General features: G+C 60.9%; 1 protein-coding gene across 1 annotated transcript; it reads right to left on the reverse strand.

Annotated features, from left to right (window-relative positions):
• Nucleotides 1-1,105: 1,105 nt before the first annotated feature.
• Nucleotides 1,106-2,475, reverse strand: NEUROG3 (neurogenin 3). The gene is made up of 3 exons (XM_054288332.1): nt 1,996-2,475; nt 1,438-1,485; nt 1,106-1,258 (listed from the first exon to the last, which is right to left on the reverse strand). Exons 1-3 carry the CDS (start codon nt 2,473-2,475, stop codon nt 1,106-1,108), a joined length of 681 nt encoding a protein of 226 aa, XP_054144307.1.
• Between the last annotated feature and the right edge of the window lie 7,102 nt (nt 2,476-9,577).

A 9,577-nucleotide genomic window follows, 5' to 3' on the forward strand; every position in this document is an offset into this window, starting at 1 on the left:
CAACCACATGAGACCAATCCCAGATGCACCTGTTGCATTCCACAGCAGCAGATAACCATTGTTTGCATTCTGTTCCTGAGGCCTCCCAGCTTCTCAGGAGGAAACACCCTAAGGAAAGGATTTTTCCATAGAATATATCTATGACACCCCACGGCCCGTGTTTCTTCCCAAAGCAGCGATCAGGCAAAGGAGGGGGCTCTGCACGGATGGGCGGGTCCCAGGGGGCAGCAGAACGTGCAGATCTCAAAAAAAGCTCACGTGGAAAGTGAGATCTGCTCACCTTGCCTGCCAGCACTGGCACCGTGCTGCCCTAGCTCCCTTCTCCAGGGTGTGTGGGGGCTGGATCGAGTGCCCCAGTAAGAGATCGCTGCTTCTCCAAAATCCACCGAGCCCCGCGTGTTCTGTGACCTGCGGTGTCTGCTCAGCACCAGGGCCGTGCCGGCCTCTCCCTTCCTGACGGACAGCCCCCCAGGAACTCCCGAGAGAGGCACATCGGGAGCGGCTCCGCATCCCCCGGGCAGAGCCGAGCCTCCTCGAGGGCGCAGCGGCGCCGTGCCTTCAGCACCATGGCCAGAGCCCGGTGCGGGCCGGGGACCGGGGCCCGGGGCTGCGGCGGGCATCGCTCCCAGCGCATCCGATCCGCACCCAGCGCTCCCACCCGCACCCAGTGCATCCAACCCGCACCCAGGGCATCCACCCGCACCCAGCGCATCCAACACGCACCCAGGGCATCCACCCGCACCCAGTGCATCCAACCCGCACCCAGGGCATCCACCCGCACCCAGTGCATCCATCCCCACCCAGCGCATCCACCCGCACCCATCCCATCCCCCCGCACCCAGCGCATCCACCTGCACCCAGCACTCCCACCCGCATCCCGGGGAGCCCGGACAGCGCGCAGGAAGGGGACAGAGGGGCAAGAAGGGGCTCCCCGTGGTTGTCCCCCCATGGGCGGCACGGGGAGCCCGGGCTGCCGTCCCCGCTCGGGTTCCGCCGCTTTGCTTGCGGTGCGGGAAGGGGAGGTTGTTGCGTGACGGAGGGGAAAGGTGTTTGTGCGTGCAGCTCTGTTTGCAGTAACCAAATTTCTTTTGTTCTACAAATTGCCTCAATAGCGTCCCTTTGCCGCGGGCGAGCGGGCTCCGCTGAGAACAATTAGCATCACAATGCGCTTCTGGCCCCGCGGGCCGCTTTGTCTGGCGGCGGCCGCCCCGGCGGGGCAGCGCGGGGCGGGGAGGCGGCCTGGCCGTAAACCCACCCGCTACAAATTGAGTCCCGGCAGGAGAGGGCTGATGGAATTCATGCTTCACGTTCCGGCTGCTGCCCCCGGGCCCGGCTAAACTCATCCAGGGGAGGGGTGGGGTGGCTCTAACGCCGGGCACCAGCGCCGCTCCAGGAGCGCCGTGTCCTTAAACCGGCCCCGCACGGGGCACAGCTCACCTGCAGACAGCGGGACGGGAGCGGCCGCAGCTCTGCGAGGAAGGGCACCTGCAGGGACAGCCGGGTTTAAATCCGAGCGTGGGCCTGGACGGGCACACTCCCGGGACCCCGCTCTCCATGGCCGCTCCGCCCCGCAAGGGAGCGACCCCGCACCGGGCACCGAGGGAGCGCCGGCGCTGCCCTCCCTCCTTTTGAAACTCTCAGAGAGCCCTCGGTGATAAAAACACGGCCTCGCACAGGTCCGGGCCGCGACACGCTTTATTCTTCCTCTTCTTTTTCTTCAGAACAACTCAAAATATAGCTGCGGGCGCAGACAGCTGGACCACCGCCGCTGAAAATACTCTTATATACAAAATACATATCTGTTACGAAATACAATCAATAAATACCGATAGCGACAAATTAATATAATTTACCGTTAACGAGTACAAAACCGTGATTTGTTTCTGTCCGGGGACGGGGCGGGGCGGGGGTCCCGCCGCCCCCCGGCCCTTTGGGGGCTCACGGGAAGGCGGGGAAGGCGGCGGGGCCGCGGCGCAGGGCGGCGGGCGGCGGGGCCGCGGGGCACGGCGAGTCCCAGGCGCCGGGGGCGGCCCCGGGGGGCGGCGGCGGCGCGGGGGGCTCGGGCAGGCCCTGCTCGGCCAGGCGCAGGCTCTGCGTGAGCGCCCAGATGTAGTTGTGCGCGAAGCGCAGCGTCTCGATCTTGGTGAGCTTGGCGTCGTCGGGGAAGGTGGGCAGGACGCTGCGGAGGGCGTCCAGCGCGGAGTTGAGGTGGTGCATGCGGTTTCTCTCGCGGTCGTTCGCCTTCATGCGCCGGCTCCTCTTCTGCTTGCTGAGCGAGCCCTCGCTGCGCGCCTTGCCGCGGCCCCGCCGCGCCTTCCCCTTCCTGCGGGCCGCGTCCCGCGGGGCCAGCGCGGGGCGGGCGGGCGAGGCGCCCCGGCTGCCCGGGGAGGCCCCGCCGGTGCCCGGGGACGGATCCTCGGCGCCTCCGAAATACGGCTGCCCTTCGTCCGGAGAGCGGTCGGTCTGCGGGGCCATGCTGAGACGGCAGCCCCGCGTCGGGCGGCCCGGGAGAGCCCTGTCTGTGCCCTGTCCGTGCGAGCCGAGCCGGGCCGAGGCTGCGGGGCCGGAGAGCGGCTCTGGCTGCGCGCCCCGCGCTGCTCGGGTGCGGGCAGGGAGCTTGTGCCGCCGGCACACGACTGCCGTGCAGCCCCTATATATAGGGCCGGCGCACAATGGGGATTTCCCGGCCGGGCGGCGTGTGCGCCCCCCCGCCCGCACCCACCCCTTGGCACGCTTTTATCTTATCAGCCCGACGGGAGCGTGCCGGCTGCGGCACCGCCTCTGCCCCGGACACGCCGCGAGAGACCTCGCTGCCTTCCGTGCCGGGACCCCCGCCCTGCCCGCCAGCCCTCCCCGGGACCCCCGGCCCTGCCCCAAGGCCGCTCGGGGGCTGCCCCAAGGCCGCGCTCTCCGGGGCTCCGCCGGGGCGCAGCGGGGATCGGGGCGGGTGCAGGGGCCCAGCGGTGACAGAGGGCTCCCCAGCACTCGGCTGCGTAAAGCGGGGAACCCCCGGCCCCCCGGAGTAGCCGGGAACGCACCGGTGGGGTCTCACCCAGTGCCAGACGTGAGGGTGCAGCGGGCACCGTTCCGGCTCCGCTCCCCTCGGCGCAGCCACGACCCGTTCCCGCTGCTCCGACACCGAGGGGCACTCCCGGAACATCCCCCCGATGTTCCAGCCGCCTCCCGTTGAATCGATATTTCACCGTCACCCTTCTCCTGGCCCTGCAGCGCCGGGAACATCCCCGCGCCCCCCGCGCACCGACCGGCCGAGCTGCGGGCGGCGAGCGCCAGCGCCGGAGGGCACCGAGCGCCGTTCTCCAGCCCCACTAGCGACGGGGCTTTGCTCCCACAAGGGAAACAGGGGCTGGATCCCGCGGGGGAAGGGCTCTCCCAATGCCCGAGGCCGCCCCGGCCCCGCGGGGCCCGGCGCCGGGCCCGGGAGCGGCGGCGCTGCCGCGGGAGCTCGGTGCGCAAAACGTGCCGGGGATTTTTGCGCACCGGCCGCGGCGGCGGCGGGGAGCGGCCCGGGCCCGGGGCGCCTTTCCCCGGCGGAGGGCGAGGCGCCGGCAGCAGGGCAGCCGGGCTCCCCCCGCACGGCCCGACGCCCCCGGGGGTGCGGGCAGGACGGCCGGGAGGGCGCAGCCCCGGCGGGGCCGGAGTCCCCCCGTCCCTCACCAAGGCGGCGCGGCGGAGCCCGCTCGGGGATCCCGGGGCCGGAGCGGCCGGAGCGGCCCCGGCGGGCCGTGGCGGGGCGGGGGGCAGCTCCCCGAGCCCGGCCCGCTCCCCGGCCCCACGGGGCAGCCCCGGGCGGGCGGTGCCGGCCGTGCGGGGCCGTGCGCGCCTCCGGCCCGGAGCGCGGTGCGGCGGGCGGGCGGCCCCGGCGGGGGAGGCTGCCGAGGGGGGGCGGCCACCGCGGCGGCTCGGGCGCCCCTTCTCGAGGGGCGGCTCGGAGGGCAGCGCAGGATGAATAGGAAGGGCCCGGAGGGGTTGGGTTGTTTTTTTTTTTGTGCCTGTGCAATTGGATGACAAAAAAATCTGGCGAGCGAGTTTCCAAGCCTCAGACTGCCCACTTCAAACGTCCTTCAAACAAAAGCTGAAGAGGAAAAGAAAGCCCCACCTGGTACCGCTGTTTGCTAAAATAATAATAAATAGATTTCGTTTAATAAATAATTACAAGAGATTGTAAAGTGGAGTACTTTGGGAAGCATTAATCACGGGGCTGGGGGCAGACATCACCTGCTGGCAAACAAGACAACTTTATTGTTAAATCACCTTCCCACTGCCACTTTCCGATAACTCCCTCCCGTCGCCACAAAGCCCGGCCGGGCATGTTTACTCATAGTTAGCATAACAAGCACCATATTACCACGAACGTGATAAAAACCCGCGGGGGCACCGCTGCGGGCTCCCGCTCACACCTGGCCGGGCCGCCCGGCGCGGAGCTGGCACCCAACGAACCTTCCAGGAGGGGCCCTGCTGCCGTTTACATTGGCCTGCTTTATGCTGCTTTACAACAGCTTTACTGCAATCCCTATCTCCCGGCCCTATTTGTCTTATTTTATTGAAAACATATGGTAACCAGCGCGGCCGCGGCGCATCCCTCGCCTGCCAGGCGTCGGCAGCGTTTGGCGAGCCGGAGCTCGGCCGCAGCCCCGCCGCCCGCGCTCCGGGGGCTGTTTGCTCGGCACAGGGGAGGGCAGACGAGGCCGGGCCCCCTCTGGGTGCCGGGGGTGCCCGCAGGGCCCGGGGGGCTCCGGCCGCTCCGAGCCGGCGGTGCGCGCCCGCGGGGCCGGGGCTGGGCGGCGAGCGCACGGCACAAGGGCGGGCACCGGCACCGGCACCGGGGCCTCGCCGTCCTGCCCCGCTCCCTCCGGCCCGGCCGCTCAGGAGGAACCGTGATTTGCGCTGCCATATGTCGGGCGGGCCGGCGGAGCAGCTGCGGCCCCGGCCCCACCTAGCCGGGGCATTATACCTGCGAGCCCCGCGCCCCCTTTGAGAGGGCAGCGCCTCCTGTTTTGTGACTTTGTTGTGGCGCCCAACAGATGCACGCCGGCCCCTCCTGCCCCTGGCCCCGGTGCTGGGGACACAAGGAGCGCAGATGCCAGGCGCAAGGTGCGCCAGATGCCCCCCTTTGTCAGTTCTAACAATATTTCTCCCTTGCTCCCCCCGCTCCTTCCTTTTCCTGCAGGAGTGGGAGGTGAAGGGGCGCAGAAAGAATTATATATATATATATATATATATAAAGAGTGTGGAGAGGAAAGGCGAGCACGGCAAGAGGAGCGCATCCCCCGGAGCCGCCCGACGGAGCGCATGGAAGGGAGGGATGGATGGAGGGATGGATGGATGGATGGATGGATGGATGGGTGGATGGATGGGTGGGTGGATGGATGGATGGATGGATGGATGGATGGATGATGGATGGATGGATGGGTGGATGGGTGGATGGGTGGATGGATGGATGATGGATGGATGGATGGATGGATGGATGGATGGAGCCGGCCCCGGGAATGCCCGCAGGGATGGCAGGAGCGGCCTCGGGGAGCCGTGCAGAGCCTCCTCACTCCTCTGGGAGCCAGCAGCCTCTCCTGTCATTCCCAGCTCTGCAGCCAGGCTTGCCTTCCCATTTCCCTGAAAAATGCATTTCTCCTCCACCCCGTTGCCAGCCTGGGCAGACAGGGTGGGTTACACATCTCCTTCATTTGGGTTTTCCGAGTTCTTTGAGCTTTACTACCAAGTTTTGGTGAATCCAGCCTGGACACATGGAACAGCCTGGGACAGTGGGGAGCATGGGGGAGTGGGGCTCGGTGATCTCCAATATTCCTTCCATCCCAATCATTCCATAGCTCTTTGCTTCTATGCAAGGATAAATAAGCCCTGGGGTGAGGGATGCTGTCACTTCACTGGGAAAGGAGAAGCCCTGATAGAAAGCCCAAGAGTTTTCGCTGGAATTTTCGCTTTCACTGTACAATAAACCTCTCTCCATGCTTGTGTGCCCTCAAAACAGCCAGAGAGGAGCTGGCTGCAACAGGCTGTGAGAGCAGGCAGCTGTGCTGAGCCATTCTGGATCAGAATGCAGCAGTCTTTAGCAGAGAAAACACCTGGATTATCTCTGGATAGGAGAGAGGAAAGGAAGAGAAATACCATGGAGCAAATGCCAAGTACACGAGGGTCAGTCTGTGATGCCTGCAGGTTTGTCCTGTGAAACCTCTTACCTTCAAGTATTTATTCAACCATCCAAGCATCTCCCCAGGCAGAGAAGGGAGGTCCTCACTTCTCTGGGAGCCAGCAGCCTCTCCTGTCATTCCCAGCTCTGCAGCCAGGCTTGCCTTCCCATTTCCCTGAAAAATGCATTTCTCCTCCACCCTGTTGCCAGCCTGGGCAGACAGGGTGGGTTACACATCTCCTTCATTTGGGTTTTCCAAGTGCTTTGAGCTTTACACCAAGTTTTGGTGAATCCAGCAGCACTCAGACTTCACCAGTTGGGCAACGCAGACCTGAGGTTTCAGTGCCCATCTGCACCAACTCTCCTTTGGCCATCAGTGAATGATTGCAGGCCATGGCAATGCTGAGCTCAGAGTGCCACCTCCCTGCCCAGCCCCTCATTCCTGTGAGGATAAAAAGATCACTTGTGGCGTTTTGATGCAGGACGGGGCTCGAGGCACAGCAAGCTGGTCGTGTGGGCTCTCCCTGAAGCTCCTCACTGCCCATCAAACAGACACATGGTCCTAATGGCCTCCAAAAATGGTGAAAGATGTGCTTTCCTCTCTTGGTTTAGAGGTTCCACTGGTCAGGCTTTGACCACACCAGGATCCACCAGAGCTGGCTTTTGAGAAGCAAAAAAGTCACTAAAAACCAGGAGTTGGAAAGGAAATAAATGTCCTGTCCAACCTGGAGAAGGGATAGAGGTGTCCTGATGGAATCACACCCCACCCACCCCTCTGCAGAGCTTCACCCTTGCTGCTTTTCCATTCCCTTGCTCCCTTGCTGTGGGAACTCATTACATCTCTCTGTGTGTCCAGAGTTGCTGGGACCCTGTTGAGGGGCTCAGAGACCCTGGCATGCAGCCCAGAACACCTGTGGGTTTGATTTTGACCCCTGGAGCAAATTACCAACTGTGTATGAGGACCTGAAAGTCACACAGATTTAAACAGTATAATAATAAAATTATTACAGGGTGAAAATGTAGATTTTTAGGATTTTTTGAACGGGGGTTATGGGGACAAGATGGAGGAACTTGGGCGTGTCCAGCCTTTCTCCTTCTTCTTCTTGGTCTCCATTTTCTGCAGTGATGCTGGCACTTTGGGATTGGTTTAGATAGAAGCTCACTGTCTAACACAGGTGATGGGTATTGGGAATTAAGTGTAAATATGTTATAGGTAGTTTGTAGTATAAAAGGACAACACAGAGTGCCTGTGGCTGCCCTGCTGAGCAGATCTCGGCTGGGCAGAAAGAAAATTTTATAGATAAGAATTAATAAACAGCCTCAAGGCAGAAAATAGAAGAGTCCAGACTCGTTCTTTAGAGCGCGGGCTGAAGCAGAGACATCCTGCACATCTGGGGGCAGCAATTATCAACCAAACTCCGAGACCTTGCTAGTTTCCCTCGTTTTCCATTCCCTTGCTCCCTTGCTAGTCTCCCCAGTTTTCCATTCCCTAGTTTTTCCTTGCTAGTTTCCCTATTTTTCCATTCCCTTGCTCCCTTGCTAGTTTTCCTTTCTCTTGCTCTCTTGCTAGTCTCCCCAGTTTTCCATTCCCTTGCTAGTTTCCCCAGTTTTCCATTCCCTTGCCAGTTTCCCTATTTTTCCATTCCCTTGCTCCCTTCCTAGTTCCCCAGTTTTCCATTCCCTTGCTAATTTCCCCAGTTTTCCATTCCCTTGCCAGTTTCCCTAATTTTCCATTCCCTTGCTCGTTCCCCAGTTTTCCATTTCCTTGCTAGTTTTCCCAGTTTTCCATTCCCTAGTTTTTCCTTGCTACTTTCCCCAGCTTTTCATTCCCTTGCTCCATTTCTAGTTTCCCCAGTTTTCCATTCCCTTGCTCCCTTTCTAGCCTCCCCAGTTTTCCATTCCCTTTCTAGTTTCCCCAGCTTTCCATTCCCTTTCTCCCTTGCTATTTCCCCAATTTTCTATTCCCTTGCTAGTTTCCCCAGTTTTCCATTCCCTAGTTTTTCCTTGCTAGTTTCCCCAGTTTTCCATTCCCTTGCTCCCTTGCTAGTCTCCCCAGTTTTCCATTCCTTTGCTCCGTTTCTAGTTTCCCTAGTTTTCCATTCCCTTGCTAGTTTCCCCAGTTTTCCATTCCCTAGTTTTTCCTTACCAGTTTCCCCAGTTTTCCATTCCCTTTCTAGTTTCCCCAGCTTTCCATTCCCTTGCCAGTATCCCCAGTTTTCCATTCCCTTGCTATTTTCCCTAATTTCCCATTCCCTTGCTCCCTCCCCACATGCCACCCCTCTGTCCCGGTGCCTCCTGTCCCCACTGCAGCATTCCCAGCCGTTCCTGCCCATCTGCCCTGCCAGCCCTTCCCGCAGCACCGGGCTCCATCTGCCGAGCTCCCAGCCTTTCAATGGGAGCCTCCTCCTGCCCTGCCCTGCCGCGGCGCTGAGCAGGAGAGGATTTTCCATCCAGATGGGACCATCTGCTTCCCCAGGCCCAGGTGTGCGATAACCTGGGGAGGTTCAAGCGGCACAGCCCATGCCAGGACCTCTGTAAAGCTGAGCACCCCGCATCTTCATAAAAAATCGTGTACTTGCAAATTAAAAAATGAAATAAATCAGTGTATTTGCACCCAAACTGGAGTTTAGCTGCGGCAAGACACCTGTGGGTGAGATTTCGGTGAGGCACAGATTAAACTGGTGCAGTGGGAGGAAGGCGGTGATCTCAGGGCAGGTAACAGCGGGGAGAGCTCGGAGCCTCGGCCACCTGCGTGCAGCAGAGCATTGTCACCGCGCAGGGCATTGTCACCGTGCACAGCACTGTCACCATCTGCCCCAGCTGCAGGAGGGAGCAGCGCAGCCCTGCCCGCAGCTGGCCTGGGGGAGGGAGGGATGCTCCAGCCCCTGTCCATTCAGCATTCCCGGGTTTATCATTGTCCTTCCTTGGCAGGCACCCAGCCCCAGTGCCCCCAGCAGGTTCCGGTGGTTTTTGGGGTCCCTGGCTCCAGCAAAGCCCCCGTGCTCAGGGGTACACGATGTGACACCCTCCCATCATCCGACATCCCCTCCGCACCTCCCTCCCCCAGCTCTTCACCGCAATCCCCACCGTTTTCCACCATCATTTAAGTTTCTGAAGTAATTTCTTTTTTCCTTTTTTGTCCTTTTTTTTTTTTAAAAAAAAAAAAAAAAAAAAGCAAACCATCTACCATATGTTCTCCCCTGAAAGGGGCAATTGTTAACAGATCATTAAAACACCGTGGCGAGTGCTCTGAGATTCCTTCCCTCGGTCTTACGCTTTATCCCGTCTCTGTCACCCTTTCAATGCGGCTTTGAGGGCTCTGCTTTTCTAACTTCCTTCTCGGGGGGGAGGAAAAAAAGAAGAGAGAAAGAGCCACTGAAATGACCCTCTTCACAGCTCTCCTCCTTGCTTTTC

The sequence above is a fragment of the Melozone crissalis genome, unplaced genomic scaffold (assembly GCF_028551555.1).
Source record: "Melozone crissalis strain CALT ecotype California unplaced genomic scaffold, PUWL_Pcris_2 ptg000062l_1, whole genome shotgun sequence".
NCBI classification, from domain to species: Eukaryota; Metazoa; Chordata; class Aves; order Passeriformes; family Passerellidae; genus Melozone; species Melozone crissalis.

Bases quoted from the DNA above. Each gene is read 5' to 3' on its own strand.
- NEUROG3 (XM_054288332.1), bottom strand. From the start codon at position 2,475: ATGGCCCCGCAGACCGACCGCTCTCCGGACGAAGGGCAGCCGTATTTC. The intron at 1,486-1,995 runs GCCCCGCCGCCC...CTGTCCCTGCAG, and splicing joins GGGACTCGCCGTGCCCCGCG to GTGCCCTTCCTCGCAGAGCT. The intron at 1,259-1,437 runs GTGAGCTGTGCC...CTCAATTTGTAG, and splicing joins TCCCGTCCCGCTGTCTGCAG to CGGGTGGGTTTACGGCCAGG.